Source organism: Triturus cristatus, chromosome 12, assembly GCF_964204655.1.
Source record: "Triturus cristatus chromosome 12, aTriCri1.1, whole genome shotgun sequence".
Classification (NCBI taxonomy): Eukaryota; Metazoa; Chordata; class Amphibia; order Caudata; family Salamandridae; genus Triturus; species Triturus cristatus.
Genome location: NC_140595.1, coordinates 514,344,598 through 514,361,302, shown reverse-complemented (window position 1 = coordinate 514,361,302; position 16,705 = coordinate 514,344,598). Strand labels below are relative to the sequence as shown.

Below are 16,705 nucleotides of genomic sequence, written 5' to 3'. Positions count from 1 at the left end.
TTCAGGAGCAGAAAGTAAATAGAAACAAGCATTGGCCGTGCGGCCGTAAAAGTAACGGCCGCGCGGCCGTGAAAGTGATCGCGGTGAAAGCGAAAAAAATCGTGGTGAAAGCGAAAGTGATCGCGAGGACGAGCAGTGATCGCGCTGGAAGGGAGACAGATAGCGGCTGTGCGCGTGCACGCTCGCGTAAACGCAAGCGCTAGGCCACCAAAAGCCTGTGGAAGCACTTTGTAAACACACACGCTAAATTTCTAGCAGCGCATGCGCTGGCTCAGCGACACCTAATAAAAACAGGTTATAGTGACAAATGTACAAAGATCAAGCCGCTAACGAAACTGGAGATCAAAGATGCTATAACAATGTTTATGGCACCATGTCTGTCAATTTGAGACTTTACTTTATCACCACCTCTCAAATAAATTAGTGGATTTGTCACTGCTTAGGAACTACAGGATCAGGTATAACTAGTAAAGATGTAATTTTATTAACATGTGAAGAAGGATTCAGCTGAGACGTGCATGTTTTTGCCAGATTTAAATCGATGCATCATCGTCAGATAGCATGCATTTATTAGACATCTATTCGCACGAGCACACAAACATGCAAAGCAAGATAGGTCAACCGACACAAAACATAGGCCAACCAATACCAAGCAAACATGCCAGCTTGCTCATTTCCCATTCAAGCTTTCAAAGATCACAACAAGCAGGACATTACAGAACATTTTACCGCTAGCAGCCATTTGTAAACCCTCAGAAGAGCAGCAAGGAGCCTGTGTTGTCATTGTAACATTACATTATTTATTATTGCTGAACTTCTCTGAAATAGCAGTTTGTGGTTGGAATACTAATATTCCAAATAAATCAAACAAAAAACAAGTAAGCATCATCTTACCACACGTCTTGGGTCAGGCCTGTAAGATTGCAGTTGTTCGAATTCATCTATTTTACTTTGGTCAACATCTTCTTTTAGTTCCCATGTACTATCTTCGTAGGGCAATGAACACCACTTAACTAAGTAGTACGTAACAGACTGCAAAAAGAAAAAAGGCACAATCATCTAGTTGAATAAATCTGTGTGTCACATTTTGGAAGGAATTGTCAATCTGTGAACCAGCACAACTACCAAAAGCTCAACTACTTTGTTGTTCAACCTCTCAAGTGAAACTGTATTGTCCCTCCCTTTCATTTCTTTGCATTCACTCTCCACTTCATGCTCTCAAGTAAATCTTATCTGATCTCTTCCTATACATCTAATAATGGCATCTCCTATTTGTTCTTTCGTACGCTATCTCCAAGTCCCCATGTCCTGTGTTCAATCTCCATCACTTCCTGCATGTGCTATCACTTTCCATTTCCTCTCATATCTTCAACACATCATTTGACCACATGAGCCACAAATATTTCTAGTAGATCAAAGCCTTACTGCACCATGGAAGTGGCAGATGGGTATGACCCTGCCTCAATGAGACGCAGTTGGAGCTCTATAGTGACAAAAGTGGAAGGGACAATACAAAGTAGTATTCTCCATTAATGTAGGTTGTCACCATTACAATTTGGTTGTAACTTATCAAACTATTAAATTGCCGACTGACTAAAGAAACGTTTTTCTATGTTAAAATTAGCAACAGCCTGTTCGATAACAGCTTGCTCTAAATACATGTAATCAGTCTTACCTCCCCAGTATCATTATCTTCACAAAATGATACTTCTAACACACGATCCACTTCAGTATAATCTGGATTAAAAAACTCTTCTTCCATCTGCAAATCAGAAGTAAAATGATAAGAAAAATGTTGCTACCGGATAATACATTCGCTCTTCACCATATTTAGCATAGAAACAGCCAATTCACTGTACGGTGAAAATCTATCCTGGATAACTTAAAGCCAGGCACTACTACTACCTTAGTGAATTGATACACTCTGATGCATGGTAAATCAAACAGTAACAGCTGGTCAGCAATCTGATCCTGCAGGAGGCCACGGTCATGATGCAGATACGAGTAGCCACTACTGCATGGAGAAGGAAAGAGCCCACAAGATGGCATCTGCAATGCAGGATGCTCAATAAATCAGCACCCAAGAAACTGGAAGCTTCTGGATTTCAAGACAGGCAAGCCCAAGTGATGCATCTGGTGCTGAAAAAAACATTCTCTTCCCAGCTGAGGGACATTAGCGCAGCATTCATTTTTTGAATACATCATCCCATGTTTTTTCACATTTAAATTAGCAACAACATGCAGTTGAGCAAACTACACATCAATATCTGATAACGACTGAGCTCTAAGATGAAATAGAGGCATGTCCCCAACTACGAAATCGGATTCTTTAGAGTAGAACCCCCTACCTAGGACGAGACTTGCAGTATCAATCGTTCGCCCGCAAGCGACAAAACCACATCTTCAGGATGTTTATGTGGAGACGGGATAAGTTTGGGTTCCTTCTTCAGCAGTGGTGTTGCATACTCTTTCATACTATCTTAAAGACCCACTGGTCTGAAGTTATTTCTTGCCATTGCTGGCGGAATGCACACCTGACCCCTCTCCCCCACCCCCCCCCAAAAAAAAAAAAAAAAAAAAAAAATCGGCATTTTGGGAGACTACGGAGAGGTTCTGGAATTGTGGTGATAAAGGAGAAATTAGGGTATCCTTACCTTCCTCTTCATAAACATGTATAGCTGTTGAGGCACAAAGAATGGTGCAACTTTGTTGTTGCTGCTGTAGGTAATGTCTAGCTATGGCTGCCTACCCTAAATTAAGAGTATTGATGGTGGAACCACTTGGAGAAGAAAAGGCAAGTGCTCTAGCCATCACCCCTACTTTATTTAAACCTCTCTAGTGGAATGTAATTTCTCTTGCTGAACTGGTGTTGCCCATCGAGGAGCATATTCAGGAGTTACTATTAAAATTCCTATCTGAAAGTCCTGTTGTCTGTATCCCATTATGCCAAGAGGTCTTCACCTAGATCCAAACATGCCATGGTACCCAAGATCAATGCATTGCTTGCTTTGAGACCTTTTTTTCTTGAGGTAACAAGATGCTTGGCCTTTTTTGTGGCCTAGCAAACTATGCGCTAGTAAAGCAACTAAGAGACAGTGTGAGTATATCTTGACAAGAGTCAAGTATCATTAACACAGGCCAAGCGCAAGACTGCCAAGGTTGAAGGCTTTTTTGCACAGAGCATCCAATATTCACTATAGTAAATGGACCAGGAGAAAGGAGGGTTCTCTATTCGCCAAAGGACAACATTGCAGAAATGTGGCACTAAAAGGGACCAAAACAAGGACGCATGATCAGAATGATAAATGAAAGCCAGCATAGCAATCGGGTAACCCTTGACTGTAGCCACAATCTACTCTAAGCCTCATCATCCACAGACTACTCAAATGTATCCAGAGACCCACATCAATGGATTTTGCAGTGTGTTTTCTGGCAGCCAAGAAGACAACTACAAATTTGTAACAGAAGCACAAAGACTCTAGCTGGTGCAGCCTAATCTCCACATCTACAGCTGCAGCTTTTGGGGATTGTGAAGAAACCATCTCTAAGGTGGATGTCATGGATGGCACCAGACAGAGGAAATGGCACTACATTCTTCAACTTTTCTTTAGATGCAAAGCCCTGAGCTTTTGCTGGCATTGGAGTCAGGAGGTATGGGTATTGGAACAGCTGGCGTTGCCTGGAGTGGTATCAGAAAACCAAAAAAGGGTGAGTGAAGAGGTGGTGCTCCAAGAGCATAAGATGTGGATACGTCCTCCTCTAGTCAAAGTATGTTTAAACAAAGGGATCCACCCTCATACAGATGAGAAAGGGTTCCTCTGAGCCACGGTGAGGTAGTATCCAGACGAGTCAGTAACCTTGATGACTGTTTGACTACAGGTGCTCCTCTCCTCCTGTTCAACAGGCTCATGGGGCAAGAGATGGGAATTAAAAATACCCATAACAAGAGAAAAATACCTATTAGGGTACAGTATCAAAGTGCATGATTAATATTATGTACATTAACTAGTGTTTTTCGGATATAGTATTTATCTATCACCAGCATTTAGAGTGTTGAAGGGCTCTGTCTAGGTCCTGATGAGAAGTCAGGGCTTCGAAACATGTCGACAAACGAAGTACTGCCCATTATAGCATAGTACCTCCGCTTCTTTCCCCACTTTTAATAATACCAGCTTATAGGAATATTAAAGTTTATTTTTCTGCATAGCCGAACACGTTACTTACCTTCGGTAACGATATATCTGTAAGAAACATTATTTAGTTAGATTCCTTACCTTAGAATCTCCCCAGGCGTCAGGCTGGATCGGGAAAGATTTTTTATCCGCAGTACACTTGCGCGTCGGTAGGCGTCGGCTGCGACTCAGCGTCCATCGTCGTGATCGCCGGGATAACAGAGTACTTAGACGCCGCCCTCGCGCGCTAACGTCAGTTCTTCTACATAGCTTTCCGCGCCAGGAACGCAGAGCCATGCAAGAAACCGACACTGGTGCCATGAATCTAGGGCCCTCTAAGGGATAACTTAACCCTAGATGTCAGGTCGCAGAATGGGGAGGATGGGTGGGGCGGTAAGGAATCTAACTAATGTTTCTTACAGATATATCGTTATCGAAAGTAAGTAACTTGTTCATCTGAAAGAAACAAGTTAGTTAGTTTCCTTACCTTAGAATAGAAACCCCAGCAATACCAACCCCGGTGGTGGGTCTGCGAACCAAGATCACACCAGGAAGTCCTGGAGAACGGAAAGGCCAAAAAAGCCGTCTCTCCGCACTTGGCTATCCAGGCAGTAATGCTTGGCAAACGTGAGCAGCGAGGCCCACGTTGCCGCATGACAAATGTCCTGCAGAGGGACTCCCCGTCCCAGGGCTGTAGTAGCCGCTGTGGCCCGAGTGGAATGGGCCCTCAGCCCCATAGGAGTTTCCTTCTTAGCCAAGGAATAACCGGCCTTAATGCACAAAACGACCCACCGAGAGATGGTTCGCTGGTGCACCACCCGCCCGTTCTTAGCGCCCACGTAGCCAACGAAGAGTTGGTCGTCCACCCGGAACTGTTTCGTGCTGTCCAGATAGAAGGAGAGCGCACGTTTTGGGTCCAGATGGTGCAGCCTCTCTTCCTCTTTCGAGGGATGCGGAGGCGGAAAGAAGGTGGGCAATGTAACAGACTGGCCGATGTGAAAGGCAGTAACCACCTTACGGAGAAAGGAAGGACGAGTCCTGAGAACAACCTTGTCTGGATGGACAGAGAGGAAAGGATGTTTAGAAGAAAGAGGCTGGAGCTCACTCACTCTTCTGGCAGAGGTGATGGCAACCAGGAAAGCAGTCTTAAGACTCAGAAGACGAAGAGGACAATTATGAAGTGGCTCAAAAGGAGCGCACATCATATAGGTTAACACTAGGTTCAAGTCCCACTGAGGCATTACGAAAGGGACAGGAGGAAACATGTGAGTAATGCCTTTGAAGAATCTTGCAAAAACAGGGGACTTGAAAAGAGAAGGCTGATCAGGAAGCCGTAAAAAGGCAGAAACAGCTGAAAGATATCCCTTGAGGGTGCCCAGAGCAGAGCCCTGCTGGGCGAGAGAAAGAAGAAAGAGGAGAACTTCAGAGAGAGGGGAGGAAAGGGGATCAACAGCCTTTGCTGTGCACCATGCCACAAATTTGTTCCACCTGCAGGCGTATACCATTTTAGTGAAGGGACGCCTGTCTGCCAGAATGACATCACAGACTTCAGGAGGCAAGTCAAATGGCATCAACTGTCGCCGCTCAATCGCCATGCATGGAGGTGGAGGCTGGACAGGTTCGGGTGGAGGACCGTCCCCTGATGCTGCGACAGAAGGTCCTCCTGAAGAGGCAGTCGAATCGGGGGATCGATTGACAGACTCGGGATACCAGTATCTTCGTGCCCAATCCGGAGCCACAAGGATGACTTGAGCCCGGTCGCGCCTGATCTTCTTCAGCACTCATGGCAGAAGTGGTATAGGCGGAAAGGCAAACAACAGACTGCAACTCCACTCGCGACGAAAAGCGTCTCCGAGCGAGTGCCGCATTGGAATATCCAACGCGCAGAACTGATGACATTGCGCGTTCTCTTCGGTGGCGAATAGATCTAACCAAGGCTCTCCCCATCACTGAAAGAGGCCTTGCGCCATGTCAGAGTTCAGACACCAATCGTGATCCATCATGCACCGGCGGCTGAGTTTGTCCGCCCTGGCATACAGAGAGCCCGCCAGGTGTTGAACCACCATGGGGATACCCTGATGTTTCAGCCATGTCCAGAGGCGCAGAGCCTCCTGACAAAGGGTCCACGACCCCACCCCACCCTGTTTGTTGCAATACCATATGGCGGTGGTGTTGTCCGTGAACACCTGCACTAATTCCCCGTACAGAGGGAAGGAATGCCTTCAGTGCAAGCCGGATCGCCTGTGTAGGAGAGTAGGGTCTGCTTTCTATGTTCACCCCCACTTTTTGCTTTTGCTTCACTGGTTTTCGACTTAGATGTGGCTGTGGGCCTGCTAATCAGACCCACAGCCCAGCTGTTCTCGCTCTAAATTCATACTATGTACTTTAGGTACATAACCCAATTGGTAAGGATCACCTTCTAGGGCCCTGTACAGTGTACCTTAAGCACCCAGGGCATAGGTGTACCCTAGGTCTACCAGGGGCTTCAGCATGTATTTTGCCACACCTGGCTGGCCTTCCATTATGACACAACTGGCTGATCACTCAGCTGGAGCAAGGTCGTGTAATCACCCCTTGCTTAGGTGTAGTATTCCTATACCTACCTTATATATAGACACATGGGTAACCTATCAGTCACTCCTATGGCAGGCCTTAACAATCCTGAAGGCAGAGTGCTTGGTAACATGTGAGATGGTGCTCTAGCATGAGCTGAGCCTGTCTGCAGCTTTCGGAACCATGTCCTTATAGCTGTTCTATGATATCGCCTACCATATACTCTTAAAGTGCCTTATAATCCTCGCGGTTATGGTAACTATGGTTTGGCTTTATCAAAACATGTCGTGTAAGGTGTCTAACACATTGGAATACTACCCCCACACCATTTCTGGCGATGAGGATAGTATTCCTCCCTTCTATAGGGAGAAGACATTTTGAAGACCTACTACCCGGTTAAAGTTAACCAGAGCCCCAGCATCACAAAATGGATGCTGCTGCCACAGACACAAGTCTGACCTCCTGCTGCTGGGAGTCCTTCCAGCAAGGGAGGCTTGGACAATAGGTGACCTGCCTTGGGAGGTGCTAGCACCACCCTAGACAGAGCTTAGTGTATTGGGGCAGGGAGGGATGAATGAAACTAGACACTGCCTGGGGCACACAAGGTGTCCCATGCATAGTCCGGTTCAAACCGGTGCTGGGGCACTCCAGCCCCAGTCCTGGTGCGAAACTGGACAAAGGGAAGGGGGTGTAACCACCCCCCTCCCTGGTCCCACCCATAGGAGGGACATAGCAGGTAACCCAGCTCCCCAGATTAGTATAAGAGTGGGAGCTGAGTCCGTAGGACTTAGGATTATCCTGATAACTGAAACTTGAACAGAAACTCTGGACCTTCGACATTAGACTACGGAAGAAGACTGAAGAATCTCCCTTGTGGCCAAGGAGTGGCCACCCTGTGCAAACAGGCACCATCAAGCGACCTGCCGTTTGCTTTGCCTAAAGTTCTACGAGGAACAGACTGCAGAGCCCGACCAGCGCCTTGACTTCCAGACTTCTCCGACCCTGATCCACATCCACAGCAAAGCTGAGATCCGTGGAGGCGACGAGAGACGTGGGACCAGCTACCTGGGAAAATTGGCTACTTGCTTCCAGCGCAGCTTCTGAGGCATCCTCTAAATTGTGCTCTGGGGATTGAGAAGCCCCAACCCCGAGTACCATCTGCACCGAAGATCAGCCCTCCACACTCCATGAGTTCTGCGTGGGGCCCTTCTGCATTTACCTGCTCGACGCGTCTGTCCGGTTGCTTGCCCGTTGGCTAGTAACCTCTGCGACGACGAACCCTTGACTTTCCACCACTGGTTTGGCTCCTCCAGACTGGCCCTTGCTTCCCTGTCAAAGAGATGCACCTCAGGCCTTCCTGGTCTGCAACAGAAGCGAATCCTTCATTCTGCGTGGGTTGCGCTTGCCAAGGCTTGTTGTGTCCCAACTCGACATCGACGCCGCTAACAGCAAGAGCCCTAGTGGGACAGCTCGCCTCCTGGTTCTGGTCGTCCTCGACGTCTCCTGGTACCCGTGGCTGCTGCGACAAGCTTCACCTCTTCACCTGCATCTTCACGACATCGCCTGGTTCCTTCCTGGTTCCTTCCCGGCTCCTGGCTGGTGACCTAGACTCTGTCCCCTCTGCTTACAGGTATCCTCCTTCTTGATTCCATCCCTGGAATCCACCGGACACTCTTCACTGACTGCCTGTTTGCATCTTTTCTTCAGGCATCCATAGGAGTCGAGGACGAAACCCGACGCAAGTTCACACCTATGCACCCGCAGCCCGTGGGCTAGGTAACTTGAGTACTCTGGTGCTCACAAGGATATTGACTATCCTAGTGTCTAGTTTCCAAGTCTCTAACTCCTAGTTCCTTCCGAAGTGTCCTAAAACTCTTAATTTCTAAATACTACTATTTCTATCGACTTTAACGCATTACGCGTGAGTGTTTCCACTCTGCACCTGAATCTCGTGGACCTCCCACTGCCTAGCAACTGATAGGATAGTGTAGCCCCAGCGATTCCCAAGGCCTAGGCCTAACCTGTGTTCGTGACAGTGGTTCTTATACCACTTACTTAGTATATGGTTTGCATGGCCCCTAGGGCCTAACTGTATTACTTACCTGTGTGACTTATGTATGCTTAAATAAGACTGTGTTGTACTTCCCTCGAATCTCATAGAGTGCTGAGGGTATTTTGACTAGAATAAATCCATTCTATTTTTATAATATATCTGTTGTGGTGTCCTTTCATTTGGTATTCAGGGGGTTGCAAATGGTATAACAGCTGGCTTCACATGCCATACAGAGTTTAGCCTAAGACTGCTCTTGTCCATGCTACCACTAGGATAGCTGGTCTATAAGGTTGACTTTACAACCAAACACCATAAGGGTTGTTTGGACTGATACAAGGTGTACACTAGAACTAGTGACACCATATATCAGGCCAACTTCTCACAGCCTGCAGCTCCAATAGGTTGATATGGAGCCCGGACTCTGCCGGGGACCAGAGGCCTCCGATCTCCGCCTCTCCTATGTGGCCCCCCCATCCCAGGAGGGACGCATCCGTCACCACTACATGCTCCGGTTAGGGTAGGGAGGGATCTGCCACTGACCCAATCGAGGTCCGTGAGCCACCACTGCAACTGTCTTGCAGTGCCCTCCGAGATCAGGACGTGGTCGGACAGGTTGCCCTGATGTTGAGCCCACTGGAACTTCAGGAACCAATGCAGAGCCCGCATCCGCCATCTGGGGTGATGTACCAGCAGGATGCAGGAGGCCATCAGACCCAGCAGCCGCAGGACCATCCTGACCGAAACTCTGGATAAAGGCTGAAAGATCGGAATCAGAGCCTGAATATCCCGAACCCGCTGTTCGGGAGGATAGACCCGAAACAGCGCAGAGTCCAGAACCACTCCAATGAAAAGGAGCATCTGGGAGGGACTCAGATGCGACTTCGGCACGTTGATGGAGAACCCCAGCAAATGCAGGAGGTCGGCCGTAGTCTGGAGGTGGGAGACGACTGCCTGGGGCGAGCCCGCCTTCAACAACCAGTCGTCGAGATAGGGGGAAGACTGGAACCCCTAATCTGCGCAGATGAGCTGCGACCACCGCCATCACTTCCGTGAACACCCGAGGGGAACTGGTGAGGCCGAAGGGGAGCACAGTAAACTGAAAGTGCTCGTGGCCTACCGTGAACTGCAGGTAACGCCGGTGGGCCGGCAGGACGAGGATGTGGAAATACGCATCCTGCAAGTCCAACGCTACCATCCAGTCTCCAGGGTCGAGGGCAGCCAGAACCTGAGCTAAAGTGAGCATCTTGAACTTCTCCTTCCGGAGGAAGGCGTTGACGCTCCTTTGATCCAAGATCGGGCGTAGGCCCCCCCCTTGCCCTTCTTGGAAACCAGAAAGTAGTGGGAGTAACAACCCCGTCCTACTTCTGGGCCAGGAACGCGCTCCAAGGCCCTCTTGGCCAAGAGGGCCATAACTTTCTCCAGCAGAAGTTGCAAGTGATCCCCCGACATGCGGTGGTACTACGGTGGCATGGTTGGAGGGGTCGCCTCGAAGGGGAGGGAGTAGCCCCTTCGGATGATTTGCAGCACCCATCTGTCCGACGTGATGGTACGCCAGTGGAGCAGGTGATGGCGAACTCTGCCTCCCAGAGGCGTGGAATGGGCCTGAAAGGTCGGACTAGGAAGGACGGAGCCGGGTGGTAGATGAAATGCTCATCCATCTGCGCGGGAGACGGCGCCGGACCCGGACCGGGGCTAAAACTGGGGACGGAGTCGTCCGAAAACGGCGCCGGGGTCGGCACCGGCGGAGGGGTTGTAAGGCGTCGACCGGGATCCAGGCCTGGATCCCACGGGGACCTGTGGCGTCGGGACCGAAGTCTACAACGGCGCCGGGGCCGAAACCGCCGGCTCGCTAGGCCTCCCAGTCGGGCCTGCGGGGCCCGAAGGTGCGCCGGCAGGGCTCGACGGCGGAACGAGACTCCTCATGGCCACGAGGAAGTCCCGAATCTCGCCCGAAGTCGCATTAGGCCCAGGGACCGGAGGCTATGGGGTCGGATGCGACTCCTGCAGCTCCGGAGCCGTGCGGGTGGTGACACCCAAACCCAAGTCGCGCGACCAGTGAGGGGAGTTAGAAGAGCGATGTTGCTTCTTCGACTTCTTATTGTGCCTCGACTTACCTGAATGCGAGGACTTCGAACCCGACTAGCGGTGATGAGCCGAATGCCGGATCTCGAGGAGCTTGCGGGACCGCTCCTGCCTAGCCTTCGAAGTCAAGGCCCGGCAGTTGGGGCACGACTGGTCATCATGGTCGGCCCCAAGGCAGTAGAGACACAGACGGTGATCGGTAACCGACATCAGTCGGTGACAGGCGTCACACGGCTTGAAACCGGGCATCCCTACCGGCACCAGGATTCTAGGTCGACTCAAAAGAATAGACCAAAAAAATCCAAAAAGTTAGTCATAAAGTGACTAAAGGGTATGCTCTTCTCGGATCTGCCCTTACTGGCGCGGAAAAAAGAATAACTGACGTCAGCGCGCGAGGGCAGCGTCTAAGTACTCCCGCCGATCACGACGACGGACGCGGAGTCGAAGACGACGCCTACCGACGCGCAAGGGTACTGCCGACGAAAAATCTTTCCGGATCCAGCCTGACGCCTGAGGATATTCTAAGGTAAGGAATCTAACCAACGTGTGTCTTTCAGATAGGTATTTTTTAATCATTCATCACTTTCACTCAACCACTGCTGACCCTTCCACTCATTCTTACACCACACAAAATTGTTCAAAATCAGTTCTCCCGCATATTCGCAGGTCACAGCACGCCCCGTCTCGCATGATGAAGCATGCCACCAAGGGCGCTTTCGGTGGGTGAGTGGTATTTTAACAAAGCTGTGTGCTTTCCTTGAACGTAGGAGACACACGATTTCTGGAAGGACATACTTTCTCATCTGTATGAGGGTGGATCCCTTTGTTTAAACATACGTTGCCTGGAGTGGCCCACCGTGTGCTGTAGCGGTCCTAATGAAGTCAAACATGGCCTGACAGAAGATCTCCACCTGAGTGTGGAAAGCAGACAAGGTCCAAAATTTGGCAGCTTCGGAATCTGAATCAATGGAGAAGCCCAGCACCTGGAATTGAACCAATTGCTCAAGGAGGAAGATTTCTCCTTCCTATGATGCTTTCAGTATTTTAATGGGGAACTCTTGGGAGACCATGCACTCATGGGGACATACCTGGAAGAAAGGAATATGCTACTTACCAGTATGCATCTGTTCTTGGCATGTAGAGCTGCAGATCTACACACTTGTGCATAGATCGCCATCTGGTGTTGGGCCCGGATGTTTGCAGTTTGTTTTTCCTCTTGGAAAGTTTTTGGAAGTCACGAGTTCGGTGACTCCCCCCTTGGATCGTATTGCGCATGGGTTTCGGCTCCATCCTCAGATTGTTTTTCGCCAGCAGGGAAAGATGGAGCGTAGTAACAGTGAAGATGCCCATGTGTGTGTTATCTAAATAAGATAAGCTGGAACAGATACAGGTAGCCGGGAAAGCGGGTGGGCGTGTGTAGATCTGCAGCTCTACATGCCAAGAACAGATGCATACTGGTAAGTAGCATATTCCGTTCGAGGCATATGAGCTGCAGATTACACACTTGTGCATAGATTATATAGCAGTACCCACCGTTAGCGGCGACCACCCGTATCTGTTGCAGTGGTTTGAAATAATGTTTTGAGTACAGCCTGGCCCACACTAGCTTGTTGCTTAGTTTGCACATCTACACAATAGTGTTTGGTGAAAGTGTGCGGTGTTGACCATGTAGCTGCTTTGCAGATGATATCTAATGGGATGTTACCCAGAAAAGCCATTGAAGCCCCTATTTTACGTGTAGAATGGGCTTTAGGGGGAACGGATAGCGTTCGTTTTGCTTTATTGTAGCAAATTTGAATACATTTGACAATCCACCTAGCTATTCCTGACTTGGAGATGGGGTTGCCTTTGTGTGGTGGGGAGAAAGAGACAAACAACTGTTTGGTCTTAAAGGAAAGGTTGTGTTCTCTCGATGTAGTAGAGTAAAGCTCGTTTGACATCTAGTGTGTGAAGAGCTCTTTCTGCAACAGTTTGTGGTTGCGAGAAGAATACTGGTAGTTCTACCGATTGGTTTAGGTGGAAAGGAGAAATGACTTTGGGAAGGAATTTTGGGTTGGTACGAAGATCCACCTTATTATGGTGCATTTGCAGAAAAGGTTCTTGAATAGTAAATGCTTGTATCTCACTGACCCTTCTGAGGGAAGTGATGGCTACAAGAAAGGCGGTTTTCCATGTTAAGAATTGAAGTTCACATTTGTGTAGGGGTTCAAAAGGAGGTCCCATTAGTCTGGTAAGAACGATATTTAGGTTCCACACAGGTGAGGGTGGTACTCTGGGGGGGAATTATTCTTTTAAGGCCTTCCATGAAGGCTTTAATGGCAGGTACTCTAAAGAGCGAGACATGTTGCCTGTTTTGTAGGTAAGCTGCTATGGCTGCTAGGTGTAGTCGAATGGACGTATATTCCAGATTGCACTATTGTAGGTGGAGCAAGTAGCCTATGATGTGTTGAATGGACACATCTAGTGGATTGATGGTGTTGTTATGGCAATAGATTACAAAACGTTTCCACTTGGCGGCGTAGTGCGCTCTAGTGGTAGGGTGCCTAGCTTCTTTGATGACGTTCATACAGTCAGGGGGAAGATTTAGGTACCCAAAATCTAGGATTTCAGGAGCCAGATCGCAAGATTGAGCTGAGCTGGGTCCGGGTGTCTGATCTCTCCATGGTTCTGGGTTAGGAGGTGTGGAGAGAGGCGTCATTTTTGATGTGGTACTACCGATAGTTCCAGTAGTGTGGTGTACCACGGTTGTCTGACCCAAGTTGGCGCTACTAATGAGGGAGTGCTGTTGTAGTTTGCGCACTACTAATGGAATTAGTGGGAGAGGCGGAAAAGCGTAGGCAAATCTGCCTGACCAGTTCATCCATATCGCATTGCCTTTGGACAATGGGTGTGGGTATCTGGCGGCGAAGCTTGGGCATTTTTTATTTTCGTGGGTGGCGAAAAGGTCTATCTGTGGATGCCCCCACATTTGAAAGTATGGGTGAAGAACTTGTGGGTGAAGTTCCCACTCGTGGAGTTGTTGTGTTTGTCTGCGGAGTAGATCTGCTATAGTGTTTTGTACTCCTGGGACATGCTGGGCTAGGAGAAAGATTTTCCGGGGTATGGCCCATCTCCATATGCTCTGTGCTAATTGAGAGAGCTGTGGAGAGTGTGTCCCGCCTTGTTTTTGAATATAATACATGGCTGTCATGTTGTCTGTGCGGATTAGGACTGCTTTGCCCAAAATTTGTGTCTGAAAGGATTTTAGGGCTAGGAAGATTGCTAGTAACTCCAGATGATTGATATGGTGTAGCTTCTGTTGAGGTGACCACTTGCCTTGCATGGTGAGAAGTAATAGATGAGCTCCCCAGCCGGAGAGCGATGCGTCTGTTAGTACTATCTGTGGAACCGGGTCCAGAAACGGACGACCTTTGGAAAGGTTTGAGGTAGTCCACCACTGCAGAGAGCGATGGGTACGACCGTCTACCAACACCAGATCTGTTAATTGACCCTGGACCTGGTTCCATTGGTGCGCTAAGCACTCTTGGAGAGGACGCATCTAGAGTCTTGCGTGAGGTACTATGAAGATGCAAGAGGCCATCATCCCTATTAGTTGCATGACCACCCGAGCTGGAAGGGGGTGTTGTGCTATAAATTTTGCGCGTAGTGCCTGGATGCTTGCAATCCTGGCAGGATTGGGGTAGGAGAGCGCTTATGAGGTGTCTATAGTGGCAACTAGATATTGTTTTACGTGGGATGGGTGGAGATGGGACTTTTCGTGGTTTACCGTGAAGCCCAGCTGATGAAGTAGCTGGATGGTGGTGTGTGTGTGTTGTACACACTGATTGTATGAACTGGCTTTTATCAGCCAGTCGTCTAGGTAAGTGAAGACGTGAATGTGTTGTCTTCGCAGATGTGCTGCCACCACTGCTAGGCATTTGGTGAATACTCGTGGTGCGGTTGTGACTCCGAACGGGAGCACTTTGAATTGGTAGTGTTGGCCGTCCACTACAAATCGGAGGTACTTCCTGTGGGCCTTGTGCACTGGAATGTGGAAGTAAGCATCTTTTAGGTCCAAAGTGGTGAGGAAGTCGTTTTGGGAAAGTAGCGGAAGTACCTGCTGAAGCGTCACCATATGAAAGTGGTCTGAGTGTATGTATGTGTTAAGGGGCCGAAGGTCTAGGATGGGCCGTAGAGTTTCGTCCCTTTTTGGTATGAGAAAATACAGGGAGTAGACCCCCATATTTTGTTGGTTGGCTGGAACATGTTCTATTGCCTCCTTGTCTAGGAGGGATATTACCTCCTGCTTGAGTAGCCGTAGATGTTCTGGTGACATTGGGCATTGTCTGGGTGGAATGTTTGGGGGGGGTAGATGTTAGTTGTAGGCAGTAGCCTGACCGAATTATTTGTGTTACCCATTTGTCTGATATGATGGTAGACCAGACAGGAAGGAAATGTTGGAGTCTGCCCCCGACCGGAGTGTGATGGTCTGGGGGAAGTGGAGGGAAGTCATTGGGGAGGCGCGGTGGCAGAGCAGGCGGTATTTGTTTTGCCTCTGCCTTTGTTATTGTTGCCCCTGTAGCCGCCTCTTTGGTAACCCCTTGTAAACGTGGACTGAGTAGGGGATTTGTATGTAGTGGAAGCGGAGTCTGAGGAGTAGCCTCTGGATGTGCACCGATAGGAAGAGCGGCGAAAGGAGCGTCTGGGAGGGTGAGATTGTAAGGCTCCCATGGATTTTGCCGTGTCCGTATCCTTTTTCATTTTCTCCAGGGCGTCATCCACTTTGGGGCCAAACAGATGTTCCTGGCCAAAGGGATGGTTGAGGATGGAGGTTTGTACCTCCGGTTTAAAACCGGATATCCTTAGCCAGGCATGGCGACGGAGGAGGACACTCGTATTGATAGCCCTAGAGGCTGTGTCTGCTGCGTCTAAGGCACAACATATGGAGGTATTAGTAATTGTATTGCCCTCCTGAATTAGCTCATTGGCCATAGCTTTGTATTTATCAGGGAGATGGTGCATTATGGCTTCTAGCTCATCATAATGGGGCTAGTAGCGCTTGTGTATTGGCGATACGCCATATATTGGCCGCTTGAGCTGTAGTACGTTTGCCTGATGTGTCCAGGAGTTTAGACTCTTTGTCAGGTGGTGGTGCATCACCTGACGCCTGAGAGTTGGCCCTTTTTCGTGCTGTGGATACCACCAAAGAATCTAGTGGTGCAGGCCCTCTGATGTAGGAGGGGTCTGTTGGAGCGGCTTTATATTTTTTCTCAATGCGCGGGTTAATGACCCTGGCCCTGAATGGGTCCTTAAAGACCTCCGGCGCATGTTTTATAACACCTTTTAGCATAGGCAATATGGAGGTGGTCCTATGTGTGGTGTCAAATGTGTCTAGGATGAAATCCTCCTTGTGAGAAGTTGGCCTGGCATATGCGGTCTCCTAGTTATAGGGGACAACTTGCACCAGTCCAATTCGACTCTTATTGATAGGTTTAAGACAACCTTTAAAGAAAGCTATCCTAGTGGTAGCTGGGGAGAGCAGCCTTCAGGCTAAGTCTTGAAGGAGTGTTAAGCTTATTGTTTTACCATAGATAACTTTTTTTTTTTTTGTCCTCATTTATGCGACCTTATTAAGTGCAATCAGGTCTTCTTGAGTTTAGCCGCCCTTGTAGTAGAATTTGAGGCCTTGCTTCAATACCACCAATTTCATAGATCAAAAATTTTGGTTACTGCATCTATGAGCCAACGGTTTTGATTGCGGTGTTAAATCATTGGACAACCCTTCCTACCCTACCATCTGAGATTATCCCATAGATCCCAATGCTCGGTACGTTTGCATACTCCTCTAGATTTATCCAAGGACCTA

General features: G+C 48.8%; 1 protein-coding gene across 7 annotated transcripts in view; it reads right to left on the bottom strand.

Annotated features, from left to right (window-relative positions):
* Window positions 1-16,705, bottom strand: part of CHD9 (chromodomain helicase DNA binding protein 9) — a 1,905,864-nt gene that overhangs the window by 1,336,774 nt on the left and 552,385 nt on the right. For all 7 annotated transcript variants that reach the window (XM_085637757.1, XM_085637759.1, XM_085637761.1 and 4 more), the window contains 2 exons: window positions 1,676-1,762; window positions 895-1,032 (listed from right to left, as the gene is read on the bottom strand). In XM_085637757.1, the coding sequence (XP_085493883.1) occupies window positions 895-1,032; window positions 1,676-1,762 (225 nt within the window). The remainder of the gene's footprint in view (window positions 1-894; window positions 1,033-1,675; window positions 1,763-16,705) is intronic.